At 53.3% G+C, this 23,257-nt stretch overlaps 1 protein-coding gene across 4 annotated transcripts in view; it reads left to right on the forward strand.

Annotated features, from left to right (window-relative positions):
* The window catches only part of SLC39A11 (solute carrier family 39 member 11), a 79,113-nt gene that overhangs the window by 30,030 nt on the left and 25,826 nt on the right, over positions 1-23,257 (forward strand). For all 4 annotated transcript variants that reach the window (XM_064396018.1, XM_064396019.1, XM_064396016.1 and 1 more), the window contains one exon: positions 15,654-15,824. In XM_064396018.1, the coding sequence (XP_064252088.1) occupies positions 15,654-15,824 (171 nt within the window). The remainder of the gene's footprint in view (positions 1-15,653; positions 15,825-23,257) is intronic.

Here is a 23,257-nt window from a genome sequence, read left to right on the forward strand (position 1 = left end):
CCTGGCTCTGGGTGAGCTGTGTGTGGAGCAGCCAATCTTTAATTTCAGGTGATGAAATCCATGATTAAACTCCCAGTGATGAGCTGGGGAGGCCCCACGCTCTGGGAGCTGCAGGGAGGTTTTTTGTGGAGCCTTTTCCCAAATGGAGCCTCAGTTATCAAATTATCACCCACTGTTTTCAAGGAGGTTTCATTTCCTAGCTGTTCCTCACAGCCTGTTGAATTCTGCACCTGGATGAAATAAATTCCTCAGAAACTCCTCTCCATGCCCAGCAGCTCTGGGGGCTCCTAGATGTGAGGTGTTTTAAGTAGAAATTAATATAAATTATATTTATATGAATATAAATATATAAATATAATATATTAATATAAATTATAATGCTCTAAACAGATACAGAATTCAAAAGTGAACTTATTCAATATTAACTTTCCTAATTTACTTTTTCCTCTGTTCCCGTTTCCTAGGAAATGGGAACAGAGGATAGCCAAGTTTATTTTCTAGACAGTCTCTCTAACTAGTTTATTACCTAGATCAAAATGTCAGAACTCCTAAGAATAGAGAGTTTCTAGCTGACATGAGTGGCAGTTATTTTACATTTAAAAATCTGTTCTAAAGGCAGATGTGACCTATGATGTCTGGAGAATAGCTGACTTGGAGCTCACTTTTCTTCCTCGTCTGAGTGGGGGAAGTTTCAGTCTGCTGCAGAGCAAGAAGCTCTGAGAAAACCCTGAAATTTCCAAGTTTATTAAACCAAACCAACCAGGGGTTTGCTGAGCCCCTGGAGTGGGGCTTGCTTTGGCTCCCTTCAGCCAGCACAGGAATTCATTTCTTTTCTGGAGCTGGTTCTTCAGCTGGGAGGGGATGGGAATGATTTGGAATCACCCCGAGGAAGGTTTGGAGGAGAGGAATGAGAAGGAGAGGATGGGAATGATTTGGAATCACCCCGAGGAAGGTTTGGAGGAGAGGAATGAGAAGGAGGGGATGGGAATGATTTGGAATCACCCTGAGGAGGGTTTGGAGTTCAGGAATGAGAAGAGGAGGATGGGAATGATTTGGAGTCACCCTGAGGAGGGTTTGGAGGAGAGGAATGAGAAGGAGAGGATGGGAATGATTTGGAGTCACCCTGAGGAGGGTTTGGAGGAGAGGAATGAGAAGCAGGGCTGGGAAGGGTGGGGAGCCCAGCAGCCCTGCTCTGAGCCCACAAAAGGGTTATTGCCCAGATGATTCCAGCTGAACAGTGCTGTGAGGATGGTGGAGGGTGTGAAAAAGCACTGCCCCTGCAGGGGGGCTGTGGGTGCAGAGTGTGAGGTGGGAAATGGGCTGCCAGGGGCTGGGAGTGACCCCAAAATGGAGCTGGGGGGACACTGGAGTGGCCGTGAGCTCCTGGGGGTGTGGGGAGCAGTTGGGCCATGTCCTGGAGACAGAAATATATAAAAATACAGTCATGGTCTGCCTGGTCCTGTCCCCCGTGCAGGTGCCCTGTTTCCTTCCCTGCAAGGGGTTTATTTAGGTCCAAAAAAGCCTGAGCTGCTTTGGGATTTTGACTCCTCTCCCTGTGCCTGCTGCTGCTTTGGGTGCTGGGACCACCCTGGCTCTGCTTCTGCTTCCTCAGCTCTGAGCACCCCAAAGCTGCCCAGCCCTGGGGTGCACAGAGGGCTCTGGGGGCACCTGGGGCTGTGTTTTATTCCCTAAAACCCCTGGGGTCTTGGCAAGGCTGCACAAAGGGCTCCTGAGCTGCTGGGGGTGGCAGCACCCACTGGCAGCCCTGGGCTCTTCATGGAGCTGGGAAAATGGATGAGCTTCCCTCTGCCATGGGAAAATCAATGAATTTCCCTCTGCCATGGAAAAATGGATACATTCCCATCTTGGCTGGGATTTGGGGTGAGCTCTCCCAGCTGGTTTTGCTCCCACACACCAGTTTAACTCCAGCTTGAGCCAGAGCTGGGCACCAGTGACTGGGGAGCTGCTGGGGCAGAGCTCATCCTCCTGGAGCTGGATCCTTTTTCCTCCTGCAGGATCTGGGATCTTTTTTCCTCCCTGGAACTGGGATCCCTTTTCCATCTGCAGGATCTGGGTTCCTTTTCCTCTTTGGAGCTGGGATCATTTTTCCTCCTGCAGGATTTGGGATCCTTTTTCTTTCCCAGAGCTGGGATCCTTTTTCCATCTGAAGAAGCTGGAATTCTTTTTCTTCCTGCAGGAGCAGGGATCCTTTTCTCTCCTGTAGGATCTTGGGATCCTTTTTCCTCTCTGGATCTGGGATCCCTTTTCCTCCTGCAGGATCTGGGATACTTTTTCCTCCCTGGAACTGGAATCCTTTCCCTCCTGCAGGATTTGGGATCCTTTTTCTTTCCCAGAGCTGGGATCCTTTTTCCATCTGAAGAAGCTGGAATTCTTTTTCTTCCTGCAGGAGCAGGGATCCTTTTCTCTCCTGTAGGATCTTGGGATCCTTTTTCCTCTCTGGATCTGGGATCCCTTTTCCTCCTGCAGGATCTGGGATACTTTTTCCTCCCTGGAACTGGAATCCTTTCCCTCCTGCAGGATCTGGGATACTTTTTCCTCCCTGAAACTGGAATCCTTTCCCTCCTGCAGGAGCTGGGATCCTTTTTCCTCTCTGGAACTGGGATCCTTTTCCTCCTGCAGGATCTGGGATCCCTTTTCCATCTGAAGAAGCTGGAAACCTTTTCCCTCCTGCAGGATCTGAGATCCTTTTCCCTCCCTGGCACTGGGATCCTTCCCCTCCTGCAGGAGCAGGTTTCCTCTCCCCGAGTGGCTGCTCTGATGAGATCTGTGCTGTGATTTCCTTCCCATCTGATTTCCATCTCCGCACATTCCTTTTCCTGGCAGCTCCGGGTGTCCTGAGCACGTTGTTCATGCCCAGGCCTCCCTTTTATGGCCCAGCCCGTGGTATATGGCACAGGATGATGGAATATGCCTGTGCCCTAAAAATCAATGTTTGAGTTCCTCCCCCTCCCACCAGGAAGCTCTCCCAGATACAAGTATTGATTGTTGAGCTAAAAGCCATGTTTGGATCATAATTGCCCTTTAAATCAGTGGGGTTGGGGGGTTTGCACCATAATTGCTCTTTAATTCAGTGGGGGTGGGGGGGTTAGAGTCTAATTGTTCTTTAATTCAGTGGGGCTCATGGATTTGTGCTTAATTGCTCTTTAAATCAGTGGGGCTGGGGGGTTTAATTCTAATTATTCTTTAATTCAGTGGGGTTGGGGGGTTTTCAGTAAAATTCCTCTTAATTCAATGGGGCTGGGGGTTTTCAGTAAAATTCCTCTTTAATTCAATGGGGCTGGGGGGTTTTATTTTGATTTTTTTAAATTTTGATTTTTTCCTTTATTTTTATTTTCCTGTTATTTTTCCTTTTATTTTTCCTGTTATTTTTATTTTACTTTTTTATTTTTACTTTTATTTTTATTTTTACTTTTATTTTTACTTTTACACTTATTTTGATTTTGATTTTCCAAGCCCTGCTGCTTTCTCATCTGTGTTGTAGTCAGCTTCAAGCAAAGCCCTTTATCTCTGAAGCTGTTATCTGCAAGGCCCAGAGCTGAGCAGATCCTGCCCATCTGGGGCTCCTCCAGAGCACAGAGCTCACCCCGGGCCCTGATTTCACCCTCCTGGGTGATGCTCGTGATAAAACCCAACCCCAGGGGCCTCTGGAGAGGGGAGCAGAGCTGGGATTTCTTCCCTTCAAAGCCTGGGCTGGATGTGTGGCAGCAGATGGTGTGAACTGCCTGAAAGTCGGCCTGAATTGCCAATTAAGTGTAATTAAAACGGGGCTTATTTATTTGTTTGGCTGCCAAGGGGCTGGGCCCTGGTGCCTTCCCTGCTCCCAGGAGCTGGGAGGGGATTGCAGGAGATGCTGGGATTTTAATTCATCCTGGAAATGGTGGTGGGGCTTTTTCCAGCCAGGATCCCTCTGGGGGTGGGAATGGGGGCAGTTCCTGGAGTCCCATCCTGGGAAGAGGCACTTTGGGGGATTATTTTGGTTTTGTCTGAAATGGGGCTCAGAGCAACCTGGAATAGGAAAAAATCCCCTGCCCGTGGCTGTGGGGTGGAATGGGATGAGCTTAAAGGTCTCTTCCAGCCCATCCCATGATTCCATCCTTTCCAGGTGCATCTCAGCACCTTTCCACCCTTTCCAGGTGCATCTCAGCAGCTTTCCATCCTTTCCAGGTGGATCTCAGCACCTTTCCATCCTGCCCAGGTGCATCTCAGCAGCTTTCCATCCTTTCCAGGTGGATCTCAGCACCTTTCCATCCTGCCCAGGTGCATCTCAGCAGCTTTCCATCCTTTCCAGGTGGATGTCAGCACCTTCCCAGGTGCATCTCAGCACCATTCCACCGTTCCCAGGTGGATCTCAGCACCTTTCCACCATTTCCAGGTGGATCTCAGCACCTTTCCATCCTGCCCAGGTGCATCTCAGCAGCTTTCCCTGGGCACTGAGGTGGCTCAGGGGTATTGGCTGTGCCCTGGGTACCAGATCCCTGCAGAATCTCCATCCTTTCCTGCTCCCTGCCAGTGTTTTCCTGGGGTGGGGTTGTCAGACACATCCAGGGGGCAGAGGGGCAGCAGAGCAGCCTGGGGTGCTGAGTTGGGAGGGTTTTCCCATGGGAAGGCAGCTTGGGGTGATCCTTTGTGGGAACACACAGGGAAATGGAACGAGGAGGATTTTTTTCCATGTGTGCTGCCACCCCGCTCAGCTCCAGCTGAGTCATCCCTGCATTCCCACCTCGGGCTCAGGGACATCCATTTCCTTTGGATTCTGAGGAGGAAAATGAACCAGCTCCTTCTGCCACAAACCCCAGGCACGGTTCAGATCCCTGCTTTTTATGGAATGGATTTTGGGGTGGTGTTTGCTGCCCTCCCCCAGCTCTGGGGGATTTGGAATTGGTGTGAGGATGTGCCTGGGGTTTGGAATTTAAAATTGGTGCATTGGTGTGAGGATGTGCCCGGGATTTGGGATTTAGGATTGGTGTGAGGATGTGCCTGGGATTTGGGATTTAGAATTGGTGTGAGGATTTGCCTGGGATTTGGGATTTAGAATTGGTGTGACGATGTGCCTGGGGTTTAGGATTTGGGATTTGGAGTTGGTGTGAGGATGTGCCTGGGATTTGGGATTTAGGATTGGTGTGAGGATGTGCCTGGGATTTAGGATTGTTGTGATCATGTGCCTGGGGTTTGGGATTTAGGATTGGTGTGAGGATGATGCTGGGCATGCTTTTGTCCCCTCTGTGGGGGCAGGTGTTGTCCCAGCCCTGGGAAGTGGCGTGTCCTTCCTGCAGGGCTGGAGTGAGGGAATCCTGCTGGTCCTCCTGGAGCCACCCTGGATTTCTGGGCTGGAGCCACAGCCTGTTCCTGCTTCTGCCAGAGACAGGAGTTCTCATTTCACAGCTGTTCATCCCAGATCCATAAATCAGAGTTTATGGAAGGAAAAATCCCATGCCCTGAGCCTGAGCCTTGTCTTCCCGACTCCTCCCTTTGGCCACGTCACTCCCAGGCCTGGCTTTGCCTTTACCCCTAAAATAGGACCATGGAGCACTGAACAGGGCTGGAGAGAGCTGCACTTGGAAAAAAAAAACGGGATCCTGTCAGGAATCCTGTGGGAAGTGGCTCCTGCTCAGCCAGCAGGGCTCTCTTCTGTTCATTTCCCTCCCTGTTGGTGTTTTCCTGCTGCAGCTTTTCCCTGCAGTGGGAGATGGGGAATCTCCTGCTCTCCTCCCCGTGGGGTTTGTTGGGATCCAGCCCCTCTGAGGGGACTCAGGGCTGTGGTGGGATCCCTCCACCAGCTCCTCTCCAGGCTCTCCTGCTCTCTTCCCACCCCACAACCCCTTTGAAATCCAGTTTGTGTGCAGAATTCCCACAGTTCTGCTGGAATTGGATCCCTGGTGGCTCAGGGGGGGTTGTGGGTTCCTTCAGGGGGTGTGGTGCCACCAGGGTGTCCCAATCCCACCCGCCCGGATGATGGATTGTGCTCCTGGAAGCAGCCTCAAGCTTTGGTTATTCCTGGAGAACAGGCAAAAATCCAATCTGTTTGTCCCTCCACAGGGAGCTGGCATTGATTTTGTGAGTCCAAGGGCTGAGAACAAAGGAGCACTTTATTTATTTTCCTCAGAAATCGATTCCTTATTTTATTTTTCCAGCTCTGAGAGGGGCCCCTTTTCCCAGGTGTGTGCCAGCCCCAGCAGCAGTTGGTGCTGCTTCCCTGTGCTGGGTGGGGGATGAGGATGGCAATTCCAGATGTGGATTTATAAATCCCAGACCACTGGCAGCTGCTGAGCAGCAAATGCAGCCTGGCACTGGAGGAATTCCTTCTAGGAACTGCCTTGCAAGGAGCTGGTGTGCAGGGAGGAGTTTTAAACTGCCAGAGGCCAGGGATGGATGGGATATTGGGAAGGAATTCCTGCCTGGGAGGGTGGGGAGGCCCTGGAAAACAATTCCCAGGGCAGCTGTGGCTGTCCCTGGATCCCTGGAAGTGCCCAAGGCCAGGCTGGAGCAGCCTGGGACAGTGGGAGGTGTCCCTGTGGCACTGGAAGGGCTTTGAGGTCCCTTCCCACCCAAACCATTCCATAATTATGGGCACTGCTCCACTGGGCAATTCCATCACTGGGCTCTACTGCTTTTTATTAATTTATTTTCCTTTAAAAATTAATTTAATTAATGTGCAAGGAGAGTTTTTCCAGCTGAAGGCACCGTGTCCTTTTGGAATGAAAGGAGCAGCAGGTGACTGTGGGTAGTGGGAGTGGCAGGAGGAAAGAAAGAGAGGAATTATGGAGAGAAGAACTGAGCTGCTCATCCTGTCCCTGCCTTGGAAGGAAATGGTGAAATCCAAGTGGGAATGACCACAATTCTGTTCTGGGATCCCAACATCTGGGACATGTGGCTGCTTCTGCAGCCTGTGCCAGCCCCAGTTCCTGCTCCCTGGATTTCCAGGCTTCAGCTCTCATTACAAAAGAGAGGAAAGGGCAGGGGGAAGGTGAGCTGGGAATAACGTGGCAATAAACGGATTAAATCCATGAATGGGAGAAATTCTGGGCAGGGGGCACAGCTGGGGTGTGTGCAGGTGTTCCTGGGCTGCTGGGATGGTGGCAGGAACATTTGGGAATGGCAGGAACATTTGGAAATGGCAGGAGAAGGCTCTGGGGCTGCTCAGGGGGAGCTCCAGCGTTATCATCCCAGCCTGGTGCTGCCTGGTTCCTCAACAGCTCCTGATAAATCCCACTTTCCTTTTCAAGTGCCTGTGAGTGGTTTTTGCTGCCTTCCCTCAGAGACTCTCTGTGTCTGATCCCTCTCCCTTCAGAAGCTGCTCCCTGCCAAGGCTGGGAGACGTGAGCAGGGCTCAGCCCTCAGAAATGAAGTGATTAAATTTACTGGGATGTGTAAAATTCCAGCATCAAATGATTCAGCCAAGCACTTCATCTGCTGGGAGCTCTTTCAGGAGCCCTTGGGAGGAGCAGGAGTTGGTTTGCTCAAAGGACCTGGTGCATGTAATGACACTGAGCGTGGTGCTGCTGCTCCTGCCCCAGGAATTAATCCTTAAACACGGAGCTGTGAGGTCAGGGAGGCTTTGGGAATTAGTTCTGTGTGCTGCCAGGGACCAGCAGCGCCTCGTGTTGTCACCACGAGCTGTGTCACCCCTGGCACCTGGCTTTGCTCCTTTGCTGGGAGCAGCCCTGGTGGCACCATCACCGAGAGGTGCTGGGCCTTGCCAGGGAATTTCCCCCAGCCACTGGGGGCTTCTGGGGTGCTGGAAGCTTCTGGGGCTCTTTTTGGGCTGGATTGGTCCTGCAGTGATATTTGAGAAGGGATTGGGTGTGGGGCTCTGGGTGAGGTTTGAGGGGGAATTTGGGGATCAGGTCTGAGTGATTTTTTTGTGGTGGGATTTGAGTGTTGTGCTCCAAGTGACATTCAGGAGCAATTTGAGTGTTGGGCTCTAAATGATGTTTGGGGTGGGATTTGGGGATCAAACTCTAAGTGATGCTTTGAGGAGGAATTTGTGTGTTGGGCTCTGGCTGAGGTTTGAGGAGGAATTTGGAGATCAAACTCGGCGTGATGTTTGGGGAGGGATTTGGGTGTTGTGCTTTGGGTGATGTTTGGGGTGGGATTTGGGGGTCAAACTGAGGGTTTTTTGCACTAACAAAACTCTGATGTTTTGAGGAGGAATTTGTGTGTTGGGCTCTGGGTGATGTTTGGGGTAGGATTTGGGTGTTGAGCTCTGGTTGATGTTTGAGAGGGGGTTTGGGGGTTGAGCTCTGAGTGATTTTTTTGTGGTGGGATTTGCTCCAAGTGCCATTCATGAGGAATTTGGGTGTTGAACTCCCTGTGTTTGGTGACTGGGACCCCAGTTTGGTGCAGGAGGGAGCTGATGTGGCCAGGGCTGGTGCTGGCACAGTCCAGGCTGGTGCTGGCACGGTCCAGGCTGGTGCTGGCACAGTCCAGGCTGGTGCCCCAGCACCCTCCAGGTTCCAGCCAGACCCCAGGAATGATCCATGGGAACAAGGGGGAGTCAGTGCTGCTGAAGGGATCAGCCTTTTTTGGGAGCTCCCGTGCTGCATGGAGGCCCCAAACAAACCCTGACACTCTGTTTATGTTCCTCTGAAAGCCTCAGCACAGGCAGGCACCTCTTTGATCTGCCAAAAATGCTGGAAAATTAGTTTTTTCCGTGTGTGGGGCTGCAGTCACACACCCTGCACAGGGGGGTCCTGCCTGTCCCATTCCCACTCAGTCCCAGGGCTCTGGAGCATGGGAAGCCTGTGCTCCCTGCTCAAGCACCCTGAGCCTTCCTAGCAGTAAATAAAAGCTATTTTTAAAAAGAAATCCTTATTTTGACCATAGTTGGGCAGCTCCAGGGAGCCTCTTTTCCAGCATTTTTGTTGTCTGAGTGTGACCTTGCTGAGGATTGGGTTTGCCCAGTTCTGGGGGCTCATTTCCAGTTTTTGGGGGCTCATTTCCAGTTTTTGGGGTGTCTCATTCCCAGCTCTGGGGTGTCTCATTCCCAGCTTTGGGAGGGCTCATTCCCAGCTTGGGGGGGCTCATTCCCAGCTCTGGGGGCTCATTCCCAGCTTTTCCCCGGCAGTCTGGTGTGGATCCCCCTGCCAGAGGTGTGGATTCCAGGATTGCAGCTGCCTGGGAGCCCGTGGGATTCAGCTCTCCCCGTACCTGTCTGCAGCCATCCCCCAGGACGTGCTGTGCCTAATTACTGGCACTAATTAAAACCTCTTCTGGAGGTGGGAGATAAGAGCAGCAGCGTTTCCTGTGTGGCAGCAGATGCTCCCTAACACCCATCTGCTCCTCGGCTTCCAGGCCCTTCTGTGCTCCCTGGAATTCCTCCTGCAGTGGGAAAAGGACGAGGAAAACAAGGATGGGGAGGTTTGGAGGAGGAGGTGGCAGCAGGGAACGGCTTTGGCTGCTCAGGGACACTTGGGGAGCAGTGGCACTGATGGCTCCAGCCACAGGAGCTGCCAGAATTCCTTGGAAAAAGCCTTTAAAAACCAGGGAAAGCTGAGGGAAGACATGGCTGCCAGTAATCCTTGGGAAAAAAGCCTTTAAAGCAGGGAAAGCCGAGGGAAGACATGGCTGGAATCCTTGAAAGAAGGATTTAAAAGCTTTTAAAGCAGGGAAAGCTGAGGGAAGACACAGGTGGAATCCTTGGAAAAAGCCTTGAAAACAAGAAAAGCTGAGGGAAGACTAGGGTGGGATTCTTGGGAAAAGCCTTTAAAACCAGGAAAAGCAAGGGTGGAATCCTTGGAAAAAACCTTTAAAGCAGGGAAAGCTGAGGGAAAACAGGAGTGGAATCATTGAAAAGAGCCTTTAAAACAGGGAAAGCTGAGAGAGGACAAGGGTTGGATTCTTGGAAAAAGCCTTTAAAGTGGGGAAAGCAGGGGTGGAATCTTTGGAAAAAGCCTTTGGAACAGAAAAGCTGAGGGAAAAGATGGCTAGAATCCTTGGAAAAAGCTTTGAAAAGCAGGGAAATCTGAGGGAAAGCAGGGCTGGAATCCTTGAAAAGAGCCTTTAAACCAGGGAAAGCAAGGCTGGAATATTTGGAAAAAGCCTTTAAACCAAGAAAAGCTGAGGAAAACTCGTCTGGGCTCCTGGGGAAGCAGAGCAGAGCGTGCTGTGCCGTGCTGTGGAGCGCTCCTGTGGGGCTCCACTTCCCAAGGCTCTGGAATTTGATCCAGTTTCTCATCTGGGGCTTGCAATGGGCAAGGAAAAAAGCAGGAAAAGGAGAGGCTGGAGAGAGGGGTGGGCTCAGGGAAAAATCTTTTGAAAAGCAGGGAAAGCTGCTGAGGCTCCCTCAGCCTTTGGGTGTGGGATGCTCCTTCCCGGATGATTCCCCTGGGATCCCCATCTGGGGTCTCTGGGGGTCCCTGGGGATGATTCCCCTGCCTGGAGCCCAGGGGGATGGATGGATGGATGGATGCCAAGGGACCCATTCCCTCCATCTGCTCCGAGCTAATGGAGCAGCCAGGGTTTGTGGAGAGGAGCTGGGATTGTCTGATGGAGCCTTTGGGAATCGGAGAGCTTTTCCAAGTGATTCTGATTTATCTCAGCCTTTGAGGGTGAGGATTTCACTGCAGCTCCTTTGTGTTCCTGGGGAAGGGATGTCAGCTCCTGGCGTTGGAATTTTCTGTGGGAAGTTGTTCCTTCTCCCCCATGCCCAGACAAGGGTCAGTCCAAGCTGTTCAACTCCCCTGCTTTTCCTGGCACAGCAATAACCCAGAATTCCAGCTGCAGGGAATAAGGGGTGTTGTGGGGCTTGGAGAGCAATTTGGAGCAGCTTTTTTGCTGCTCTGCTGCTCCCTCCAGGTGTTACCTGTGCTTGGAGTTGGAATTACACAACAGAAGAACATTTGAGGCTTTTCTGCCTTCCCCATATTCATCAACACCAAATAATGTCCACGATCAGCCAGCGAGCAGCAGTTAATTAGGGATTTTAATAAGGCTGTGGTGCATCCGTGCTTGGCACTGCCTCTCCTCCCCTTCTCCCACACCTGAGAGATGGGAGCTGTCAAATCTCAGCAGGGGAACCAGCTCAGCCCTTGGAAGTTCAGCTGGAGGAAGAATTCCTGGATCCCTAAGCTTGGAGATCTCTCCTGAGCCTCGCTGGAAGGCTTGGATGGGGAAATGGGTGGGGGAAAGGTGGAGGAGCTGGGAAGGGTTTTCCTTCCAGCATCTCCAGCTGAGGGAAGCTCCAGATTGTCCTCAGTGAGTTTCTTCCAGCCTGGAGAGAGGAGATGTTGGGCTGCTGCCTGGAGAAGGAGCCTGTGCCAGAGGGGATCAGCCCCTCCTGCCCCCCAGGCTGTCTGCAGGGGTTCTGGAGCTAAACTGGGACTAAAACTGGTCCTAAACCCCTTCAGGGGGCTGTCTGCAGGGGTTCTGGAGCTAAACTGGGACTAAAACTGGTCCTAAACCCCTTCAGGGGGCTGTCTGCAGGGGTTCTGGAGCTAAACTGGGACCAAAACTGGTCCTAAACCCCTTCAGGGGGCTGTCTGCAGGGGTTCTGGAGCTAAACTGGGACTAAAACTGGTCCTAAACCCCTTCAGGGGCTGCGTGGGCTCCAAGGCTGTGCCAGGGGGAGTTTGGGCAGCCCCAGAGCCCGGAGCACTCTGAGCTCCAGAACTTAGGACAGATTAAAGCCAGGCCTAAGTGGGAGGAGGAGAAAGGCTCTGGAGAACTGGAGAGCTCCACGTAGATTTGGGAGCTGAGGGAGTGCAGGAGCAGGGTTTGGAGCCCAGAGTCAACAGAGCCTGGGTCTGTTTGTGCACCAGAGCTGAGCTCACGGCTAATGCAAACAGTTTTCATTAAGGAATAATCAAAAATAAAAAGCCATTTCACATGCTGATAAGGAGCCAGTCGGTTTTTTCACTTCAGCAGCAGTTTAAGCCACGCTCAAAGCCATTTATCTTTTCTCCAGTGCTGGCTGCAGAGGATATGAAAAATGCAGCAGGCTGCACATATGTAATTAAACTTTTGGCAGAATCTTTGCCCCGCAGCTTTACTAAGAAATTCAATAATGATAAATCGAGTGGAATATCTAAAGGACTTTTTGTGAACAAGATTTAAAATAATGTCTGTGGCACGGAGAGTTATTTGCCACCTAATTGTCTTGGCACGGCTGTGGGAGCAGCCTGTCTGTGGTGTCAGCTCTTCTTTACAGCCCAGCCCTTGTTCTGCTCTTATCTCCTCTCCAATTTGCCATTGAGGCTTTGCTGACTGCCAGCCAAGCCCGTGCTTATCCCTAATGACTGTTTTGTTCCCGCAGCCCCGCGTTTCCAGCTGGGAATGCTCCTGGCTGTCCCGGTCCCTCCCGAGCTGGCAGTGGTGGCATCGCTGCTCTGTAATTATCCTTTCCTTTTTATCCTCTGTTCCAGCAGCACTTGGAAGTCGAGCTCATCCCTTGAGCCGGCTCTGTGTGTGACACTCCTCTGAAAACGATGCCGGGATTGTCTCCCTGCTTTTGGTGCTGCTGCCTTTATCCCTGGCTAATCCAGGGATCGTTTACAGGAGAGGTGATTTTGTGTTCAAACCCTCCAAGCCCCTCCTCAGCCCTTCCCCTGGAAAAGCTGCACCAGTTCTTTTCCATTCCCACAGGTTTTCCCTGTTTCCTCACCCCCGTGGCATCCCCCCATCCTTTGTCACCACTGGCCTTGGAGGGGCTTCAGATCTCTTTGGAAAAGGCAATTTTTTATTATTTTCCCCCCAACAGAACCAAGCAGACTAATTAAAAGTAATATGTAAAATATAAAACAATCATTAATGAGGTGTCTGATAGAAGTGAGCTGGGACTGAGCACCTGAGGAGGTGGCAGTGAAGTGACAGAGCTGGGCTGGGCTTTTGCTTTCCTTGGTTGGCTTCAAACTGAAAGGAATGAGGATTAGATGGGATATTGGGATGGAATTCCTGCCTGGGAGGGTGGGGAGGCCCTGGAAAACAATTCCCAGGGCAGCTGTGGCTGCCCCTGGATCCCTGGAAGTGCCCAAGGCCAGGCTGGAGCAGCCTGGGACAGTGGGAGGTGTCCCTGAGGAACTGGGTGGGCTTTGAGGTCCCTTCCCACCCAAACCATTCCATAATTATGGGCACTGCTCCACTGGGCACTTCCATCTCTGCTTAAACCTCTGGGATTTAATGCTTTTATTAATTTATTTTTAAATTAATTTAATTAATGTGCAAGGAGAGTTTTTCCAGCTGAAGGCACCGTGTCCTTTTGGAATGAAAGGAGCAGCAGGTGACTGTGGGTAGTGGGAATGCCAGGAGGAAAGAAAGAGGAATTATGGAGAGCGAGAACTGAGCTGCTCATCGTGTCCCCATGGCAGGGGTGACACTGGGTGAGCTTTGAGATCCCTTCCCCACAAACCATTCCATGATTCTGTGGAAATCTGCCCTGGCTGCTGCGGTGTTTTATGGAACACTTGGAGCTCTCTGGGGTTTTGTCACTTGTAGGTAATTCTTGTCTGCCCTTTGTCCCCTCCCTGGTGCCCTGGGGCGGTTCCTGCCCCTCTGCTGTCCCTGGCAGCTGCAGCCCCACAGGGCTTTGGTGACCCCACAGCGTGTTCTGCGGGTCAGCCTGGGCAGGGCAGCTCAGGATGGGGCTGTTTGTGGGGACGGGGGACGTGTGCCAAGCAATTAAATGAAGCCAGAGCCGTGCCAGGAGCGGGGAATTCCATCCCGAGGTGGCACAGCCTTGGCTGCCCCTCTGCCAGGGCTCCCCGTGCCAGCATTCCCACAGTGCCTTGGCCAGGCTGCTCCCTGGGATCTGTTTGTCCTTGCCATGCTTCAAACAAAATATTTATCCTTGTCCCCGTGGGCTGGAGCAGAGCTGAGGCTCTGCCACCAAATGTCACAGCCGGCTCCGAGTGGCCGGTGACAAGGACAATATTTGCCTGGGCAGCATCTTGCTGTGTTTGCAGAGTGATGGTGACAGTGGCTCTGTGCTGGGGCCAGCCAGGGGTGCTGCTGGCACCTGTGACACCAGGGAATGCAGCTGCTGCTGCCCAGGGGGACGTGTGGCTCTCACCTGCTTTGTGGCACCAAAAATCCAGGGGATGTGGCCTCAGCTGTGCCCAGGGAGGCTCAGGCTGGAATTTCCTCCTGGGAAAGGTGGGCAGGTGGTGGAAGGGGCTGCTCAGGGAGGTGTCACCACCCTGCAAGTGGCCGAGGAACGACTCAGTGCTCTGGGGACAAGGTGGGGATTGAGCACGGGTTGGGCTCGATGATCCTGGAGGGCTTTTCCAAGCTGGATGGTTCTGTGAGAACTCCAAGCTGGATGGTTCTGTGAGAATTCCCAGCTGGATGGTTCTGTGAGAATTCCAAGCTGGATGGTTCTGTGGGAATTCCAAGCTGGATGGTTCTGTGGGAATTCCAAGCTGGATGGTTCTGTGAGAATTCCCAGCTGGATGGTTCTGTGAGAATTCCAAGCTGGAAGGTTCTGTGAGAACTCCAAGCTGGATGGTTCTGTGGGAATTCCCAGCTGGATGTTTCTGTGAGAACTCCAAGCTGGATGGTTCTGTGAGAATTCCCAGCTGGATGGTTCTGTGAGAATTCCAAGCTGGATGTTTCTGTGAGAACTCCAAGCTGGATGGTTCTGTGACAACACCTTCAGTTCTTGCTTGTGCTCCCGTGTGGCTGTTTTGGGAAGCTGCAGGTGTCTGGTTTTGTGTCACAGCTGGCATGATGAGCAGTGCTGGTGACACCTCTGCCCTCCCAAGGTGACATCCCTGGATTTGCAGCAGCCCCGTGGTGCTCAGGTCCTTCATTGGCTCTGGAGTCACACATGGGATGTGTGATGTGCCAGGGCAGCACTGGCATCCCATCAGAGTCATTTCAGACAGCTCCCTGCACTGCCCAGACAAAAAACCTTGGAGCTGGGGGCTCAAGGAGCAGGAGGGAGAATTTGATAATTCCAGAGGGATTTCTGAGTTTCAGATCTTGGATTGGAAGCCGTGGCTGGGGAAGGCTGAGGGAGCTGAGCTCCTCATTCCTTGCCCTGCTCGTGCTGAAGGTGCTGGGTGGGCTTTGCCTGGATCCTTCCACCACTCCCAGCTGGATTTGGGCTCAGGTTTTTGGGGTTTGGTTCCAAAGAACTGATGGGAAGAGAGCTGAGAGCACCATTCCTGCTGGGAGCAGAGGTTTGGGGGAGCCTGGAGTCACCCAGGGATCCAAAGGACAAATGGTTTTGGTAGTGGAAGAAATAATGGTGAAAAGCAGCTGTTTTGGGATGTTTTGGGGATTTTCCTTCATCAGCAACCACAATGGAACTGTAGCCCTGCCAGGTTTGGGATGGGGGCAAGTCTCACTGTGGGGTTCAGCAGCTCTGCCCCCATCCTCCTCATCACCCTCATCCTCCTCATCAGCCCCAGAGCTTGGCCCAACCAGGCTGGAGCTTTGCTGGGTGGGACCAGGAGCAGATCCCTGCAGGAGGAGCAGGAGGAGGCAGAATCTTGGGGTCTCCCTGAGCTCTGCAGTGTGGCGAGCCCCCTGCTCTGGTTGGTTTTATTCCTTTTCTTTGCTTCTTCCTTCTGGGAAGGGGGGCAGGAGCTGCCCAGCTGTGCCCACCATGGCTGACCCCGGTGTTTTCTGTCCCCTCCTCAGCTGACCCTGGTGTTTTCTGTCCCCTCCTCAGCTCACCCAGTGTTTTCTGTCCCCAGACAAGGCTGAGAACGGGGAGCCCTACCAGAGGAGGAGAGGAGCAGGACCCCCTGTGCCCGAGGGCCCCCCAGCATTCCTGGCACCCCAGGATGGAGCCCCCCTGGCCAGGAGCAGCAGCTGGAGGAGGATTTTGCTGATGATCCTGGCTATCACCATCCACAACATCCCAGGTGAGGCCATCCCTGCCCCCAGGCAGCCCATCCCGTGCAGATCTGTCCCCTGGCAGATGGCACTCGCTGAGTGGGCGCCTTTGGCCGGGATCCCGTGCCAGATTTGGTGGGGCTGAGCCACGTGAGGCCTTGGCAGCAGCAGAACCGTGGGGAGGGGGCTGCGGGGAGCCTGGAGCAGCTGCAGCCTGCCTGGTGCCAGCCCAGCGTGGGTGGGAACTGTGACTCCCGAGGGTGGGTGGGGAGAGGTGACAAACCCTGCTCCCTCCAGCCTCTCTGGGAGCGAGGAGAATCTGCTGTTAGGGTTCATTTCCTCAGGCACAGGTGGATTGGGAAGGGTGACAAGCCCTGCTCCCCTTTAGCCCGGTCTCTGCAGGGGAACTACAGGAGAAGCTGCACTTGGGGTTCATTGCCTCAGGCAAAGATGGATGAGGAAAGGTGACAAACCCTGCTGCCTTTACCCTCTCTCTGTGTGAGAGGAGAATCTGCAGTTGGGGTTTATTTCTCAGGCACAGGTGGATGGGGAAAGGTGACAAACCCTGCTCCCTTCAGCCTCTCTGTGTGATCAGTCTCTGCAGGAGAAGCTGCACTTGGGGTTCATTTCCTCAGGCAAAGATGGATGAGGAAAGGTGACAAACCCTGATGCCTTTACCCTCTCTCTGTGTGATCAGTCTCTGCAGGAGAATCTGCAGTTGGGGTTCATTTCCTGAAGCAAGGGTGCACTGGGAAAGGTGACAAACCCTGCTGCCTTTACCCTCTCTCTGTGTGATCAGTCACTGCAGGGGAATCTGCAGTTGGGATTTATTTCTCAGGCACAGGTGGATGAGGAAAGGTGACAAACCCTGCTCCCCTTTAGCCTCTCTGTGTGATCAGTCTCTGCAGGGGAATGTGCAGTTGGGGTTTATTTCTCAGGCAAAGATGGATGGAGAGAGGTGACACACCCTGATCCCTTTACCCTCTCTCTGTGTGATCAGTCTCTGGAAGAGAAGCTGCAGTTGGGATTTATTTCCACAGGCAAAGATGGGTTGGGAAGGGTAACAAACCCTGCTCCCTTTAGCCTCTCTCAGTGTGATCAGACTGCAGGAGAAGCTGCAGTTGGGGTTTATTTCCTCAGGCAAAGATGGATGAGGAAAGGTGACAAACCCTGCTCCTTTTACTCTCTCTGTCAGATCAGAATCTGCAGGAGAAGAGTTGAGGTTTATTTCCTGAGGCAAGGGTGGATTGGGAACAGTGACAAACTGCTCCCTTCAGCCTCTCTGTGTGATCAGTCTCTGGAAGAGAAGCTGCACTTGGGGTTTATTTCCTCAGGCACAGGTGGATGGGGAAAGGTGACAAACCCTGTTCCTTTTACCCTCTCTGTGTGATGAATCTGCAGGAGAATCTGCTGTTGGGGTTTTATTTCCTCAGGTTGGGAAAAGTGACAAACCCTGCTCCCCTCAGCCTCCCTGTGTGATCAGTCTCTGCAGGAGAAGCTGCACTTGGGGTTTATTTCCTCAGACAAGGCATGGATTTGGATAATGGGTGGGAAGTTGTGGAGCTCTGCAGGTCCTGGAGGGCTGAGTCCTGCCAGGCTGGGCTTTGTGGGGCTGACAGAGGAGGTCAGAGGATGGGGAGATCAGTTTGGGATGTTCAGCTGCTTTGCAATTCTTGGGGATGTTGGAAGTAAAATAAGGCAGCCTTTTCCAGGGCATTCCTCCTGGTTTCTTCTCCCTCCCTCCTCCTCCTCTCCTTCCCTCACTTTTCCTTTCTCCCTTCTCTGCAGGCTGGGTGAGTGCAGGGAAAAGCTTCTGGCCCTGTAAATTTAGGAAGGAACCATGAAGGTTTTGGGAAGAGCCACGTTTCATTGGTATTGGCAGGGTGGAGCTGCTGGGCTCGGGGCTCCCTTGGTCCCTCACGTGTCATTTTGTGCCTGGTGACTTTGAGAGTGACTTTATCCAGTGCCAGGACACCCATCCTCAACCCCACCAGGGATGTCCTGTGTGTAATTCCCTGGCAGTGACAGAATCCAAGGGAACACACGCAGAGCTCCTGGCTGCTCCCTCCTCCAGCCCTTCCAGCCTCCTGCTGCTCCTGGAGTGGGAATTTCCTCCTTCCAGCTGGGTGTGGGCACCTTTGGGTGCTCCTGGTGCCCTCTGGGGCTGGCAGCTGCCTGGGGCTGGCTTATCCTGATAAGGAGCTGGGAGTTAATGATTTGCTGCTCTTCTTGCATCACCAGCACGAGCTGTTCCTGGGCATTAACCTGCTCCAGTTTGTCAGCAGCAGCAAAACATTTCTCCCTCCTCATGCTTCTTTTTTTAATTAATGCCAGGGGGATAATTTGGGTGCTGTGGTTCAGCTCCAGGTGGTGCTGGGAGAGGAAGGTGCCTGGCAGGAAAGGTGAGGAGGGAGCTTTAAATGAGCCACACACTCCAAGAGACAGGAGAAATGTCTGCACTAGGTGAAGTGGAATTGGATTTCATCCCTCAAAGGAGGTGTCAGGAGTGAAGAGGCAGGTGGCACCTCCCTGATTCCTGCCAAGGGAGAAAGTTCTGCAGAGGGGTGACCAAAGTGTCACCCGTGGCAGGAGCTTGGTGCTGCCATGGCCCTGAGACACTGAGCTGCTCCTCCAGGAGCACAAAGCCACCTCTGGATGGTGACAGAGGCTTTCAAACTCTCCCTTTGGCCACAACACCAAAGCTTCACCCCAGAGAGGGTGAGAGTGGGGCTCAGGCCCTGCTGGGCTCAGCTCAGTGCTGCCCCTGTCCCTGCTGAGCTCCAGCCCCCCAATCCCCCCCTGCTCTCCCCCAGTGCTGGTGACACTGGGGCCACTCAGCCCTGCCCCACACCCTCCTTTCCCTGGGGGTTTGGCCAAAGTCACCTCCAGGTCCCAAAGCAGAGGCTGGAGCTGAGCCCTGGTGCTGCAGAGCCCTCCCCACAGGGCACAGAGAAATAATTCAGGCTGGGGATAAATAATTCAGGCTGTGATGCAATCAGGTGAGCAGCGGTTTGGGGCTCTGAATTCCTTCTGCTCTCCCAGAGGGAGCAGCAGCAGTGCCTGCTGCAGGCAGCGTTTGGAAAAACAGGAATCTCTGCCTCAGTCAGCAGCCCTGCCAGGGGAAAGGCTGGCACGGGGGTGAATGAAGTGAAATTTAATTGAAATTAGCACGGGGAGCACTCCTGCTGCTGGGGAGGGTGGGAAGTGCTGGGGGTGCTCCAGCCCTGGGAACATCATTCCTGCTCCTCAGGGAGTCCTGGAATGGTTTGGGTGGGAAAGGACCTCGGAGCTCATCCAGTGCCACCCCTGCCAAGGGCAGGACACCTCCCACTGTCCCTGGGTGCCCTGGACACCTCCAGGGATGGAGCAGCCACAGCTGCTCTGGGCAATCCCTCCCGGGCCTCCCCAGCCTCACAGGGAACAACTGATTCCTAACATTTCATGGAAATCTTCCCTCTTTCCCTTCCCAACCATTCCCCCTTGTCCTATCACGAGCTGCCTGTGTAAAAAGCCACTCTCCATCTTTTTTACAAGCTCTTCTAAGGAAAATCAGCTTTTATGAGTGCTTCAGAAGTGCTGAAAGGGCTCCGTGGGCTCCCTCCAGAGCCTGCTCCCTCTCCAGCTGCCTCTGGAGCAGCTCCTGGCTCTGGTGCTCCCTCTGCCTCCCCGGGAGCTCCCTGCACTCCCACCGAGGTCATTCCCGGGGTTTTTCTGTCCTTCCCGTGCTCCACATCCCTGGGAGGGGATCCACGCTCACCCTGCTGGGCTGGAGCTGCTCTGAACCCTCCCTCCCCAAACCCTGCCTCAGTTTCCCCTGCCTGCTGTGCCAAGCTCCATCCCCGTTCTCCTCCCGTGCTGGTGGGGGATGAGTGGGGGATGAGCTCCCCTTTTATTGCCAGCAGGGAATTGTTTGGGGCACTTGGAGCCTCTCTGGGGCTGGGCTGGCAGTGCCTCTGTCTCTGTTTGCAGCTCCTCGTGCAGGGGAGGGATGGAGCCCCCAGCCCTGAGTGTTTGGAGGAAAGGTTGGAGCATTCCTTCCAAAGCTGGGAATGCCAATGGAAAGGATAAATTGATCGTGACAGGAGATGCCAAACTGCAGACTCTTGCTGCTAATTAATATTCATATATGCCAGCTTTAGCAGAACATTAATTATGTATTTAATCAAGCCCTGTTTATTCTGGTTTAGCTTTGTACCTTGGGTGGCTGTTAGGCTGAAGACTTCAGATTAATTAAAATGTTACTGCTGTATCACAAATAACAATTAGAGAGGTGTGAGCTCAGCAGCCTTCCCTTTGTGCTGGGGAGGGGAGGGCAGGCCAGGGGACCCGGGGCCACCAGGGCTGGACCTGGGGGGCTCCTGGGGGCTCCTGGGGGGCTCCTGGGGGCTCTGCCCTGCTCCCAGCCCTGCTGCCCGGCTTCAGGCTGCTCCAGGAGAGGCCCCAGACCTCCTGCCCATCCTGGTGCCACCTCCACGTGTGACCCCAGGGGTGGGGGACAGAGGGGAGGCTGCCCCAGGGCTGGAAATGTCCCCCTGATTTCAGCCTGAGCTCTGTGGGAGCATCCCTGGGATCCAGCTGGACCTGGATGCTGCTTTTTTTTTTATGGTTTCTCCCAGTTTTAGGCAGTTCAGTGTCCCTGCTGTGTCACCTGGGCTGGGGAAGGTCAGGGGAAAATTCCACTGGAGCCGTCTGTGATGCTGATTTTAGCTGGTGCTGGAAATGCTCACTGGTGCATTTTGGCTTGCCAGGAGGCAGGAACAGAGGGGGAAAGTGTTGTGAAATAAGGGGAGTGGGAATCTAGTGGAAAAGTGTGAAGATAGTTAAATAAGGGAAGCAGGATCCTAGTGAAAAAGAGGGAAAATGGGAATATGGGGACGCAAAGGAAGCAGGATCCTGGGAAAATAGGAATATAGTGACACAAAGGAAGCAGGATCCGAGTGAAGAAGAGGGAAAATGGGAAAACAGTGATGCAAAGGAAGCAGGGAAGTAGTGAAAAAGTGGGAAAATAGGAATATAGTGACTCAAAGGGGACAGGATCCTAGTGAAAAAAAGGGAAAATGGGAAAATAGTGATGCAAGTGAAGTAGGCTCCTAGTGAAAAAGAGGGAAAATAGGAAAATGACACCAAAAAAGGCAGGATCCTAGTGAAAAAGAGGGAAAATGGCAAAAGAATGACACAAAGGAAGCAGGATCTGAGAGGGAAAATAGGAAAATAAAGTCAGGTAGGCAGAAGCATGGTGAAAAAGAAGGAAAACATTGAAATCAGGGCTGCTGAACATTCCACAGAAGGAACATTCCACAACCCTCCAGCTTCCAGGAGCTTCCATGGCAAGCCCAGAGTGAGGGACACAGAGCTGGGCTGGGCTGGGCACCTTCTCCTCAGGCAGGTGAGGGATGCAGGTGTTGGTGTTGTCCAAAACTGCAGAAATCTTCCCACCAGTGAGCAGGGAGCTCCTCAGAGGGGTTTGTACCTGATCCACGGGGTTTTTATCTGATCCATGGGGTTTATATCTGATCCGTGGGGTTTATATCTGACCCATGGGGTTTGTACCTGATCTGTGGGGTTTGTACCTGATCCATGGAGTTTTTACCTGACCCATGGGGTTTCACACCTCCCAGCTGAGCTCCCTCAGCACTCAGAGGGGTTTGTACCCCTCACCCATGGGTTTTTTTACCTGATCCACAGGGTTTGTACCAGATCCATGGGGTTTTTATCTGACTCATGGGGTTTGTGCCTGATCTGTGGGGTTTATACCTCACCCCTGGGGTTTGTAGCTCACCTATGGGGTTTACCTGACCCTTGGGGTTTCACACCTCCCAGCTCAGCTCCCTCAGTGCTGCTGGTTAAATCCCTGCTCTTCCCAGCTGCAATTCTGGACGCTGCAGCTTTTTAAACCTCAGTGCAGCCCCACAAGGGTCAGGCAGAGCCCATCCCCTGTGCCAAGGGCTGCTCCTTCCCGAGGTGGAGCAGAAAGGTGGGGTTAGGGGTGAACTGAGGGAGCTGTGGAGCAGATCCTGGGATGAAGGTGGGGTTAAGGGTGAAGGTGGGTTTGGGGATGAAGGGAGGGGCTGTGGAGCAGATCCTGGGGTGAAGATGGGGTTAGGGGTGAACTGAGGGGGCAGATCTTGGGCTTGGGGGTGAACTGAGGGGGCTGTGGAGCAGCTCCTGGGCTGAAGGGAGGGGGCTGTGCACGGCAGAGGCTCCGTGCTGTGCTGGCAGATTGGAGTTCCTGGGAAGGGAGGTGATTTCCAGGCTGCTTGCTTTGTCATTAGCAAAAATTGATTGGATTCCCCCTCCCGGGACAGGGCTCAGCCTCCCGAGGGAAGGACAATGAGTGCCAGATTGCATCTCAATTATGAGCAGCTCTGATTATTGATATGAATATTCTCCCAGCTCCATTCAAAGGCTGGGAACATTCATTTGGAATTTGATGTTTTGTTTTTTTTTTCGTGGGGCTGTTGAAATTGAGGCTGTTTTCCAATTGTTGACTTTAATGAGGATTTGGGAACCTGCTGGGGCTCAGCAGGGCGTGAGAACAGGAGCCAGTTTGGCTGCACCCATTAATCTGTGCCTCGTCTGGGTGATGCCTCTTCCTGGAATTCCAGCATCCCTGCCTGCTCCTGCCTCTTCCTGGGCACCTGGGGCACCCCCAGTCCTGCTGGAAGGGTCATTTTTAGCGAGGAAAAGGAGGAAAAGGCTTCCCTGCAGCCTTCATCCCCGGGAAGATGCAGGTAAGGGATGCTGCTGCTGCAGGGAGAGGTGGGGCAGCAATTCCATGGGATTGCAGGGAGCGGAGCAGCCTGGCGGCCCGGGCTGCTCACAGGGATGGAAGGATGGACACTGGGACAGCCCTGAGTTCTTCCCAGCCTTCTTCTGGAGAGAAAATCCAGCTGGGATTGGCCCCCGGGGCTGCAGCTCCCGGGGAATTCCAGAGGGAGCCGGGGAGGGGGAGGAGGGGATGGAGGCAGAGCCGGGAGCTCCTTCCAGAACGTTCCACGGCGCTGCAGGAGCTGGGAGAGGACCCCTTGAGCCGTGGTTAATGGCCCGTTAATTGTCACCTCGTTAATTGTCACCAGCAGGGCTGGGACATTTCCATCCCCTGTGGAGGGAAACCTCGCTGGAGTCCTGGGGATGAGGAGCAGGGAGGGAGAGGGACACGGGGGACATCCCCAGGGCTGGATGACATCCTCAGGGGTGGGTGACATCCCAGGTGACATCCCCAGCCATGTGGGATGCCCAGGTGATTCCCAGGTGACATCCCCAGGGGTGGGTGACATCCCCAGCCATTTGGGATGCCCTCAGGTGGAGGACACAGGTGACATTTTCTGGTGAAGGACCCTGGTGACATCCTCAGCCATGGCTGCTGCTCTCAGTGAGGGACACAGGTGACATCCCCAGGGCTCAGGTGACATCCTCAGCTGTGGGTGATGCTCTCAGCTGAAGGATGCAGGTGACATTTTTT

Source organism: Passer domesticus, chromosome 20 (genome assembly GCF_036417665.1).
Source record: "Passer domesticus isolate bPasDom1 chromosome 20, bPasDom1.hap1, whole genome shotgun sequence".
Classification (NCBI taxonomy): domain Eukaryota; kingdom Metazoa; phylum Chordata; class Aves; order Passeriformes; family Passeridae; genus Passer; species Passer domesticus.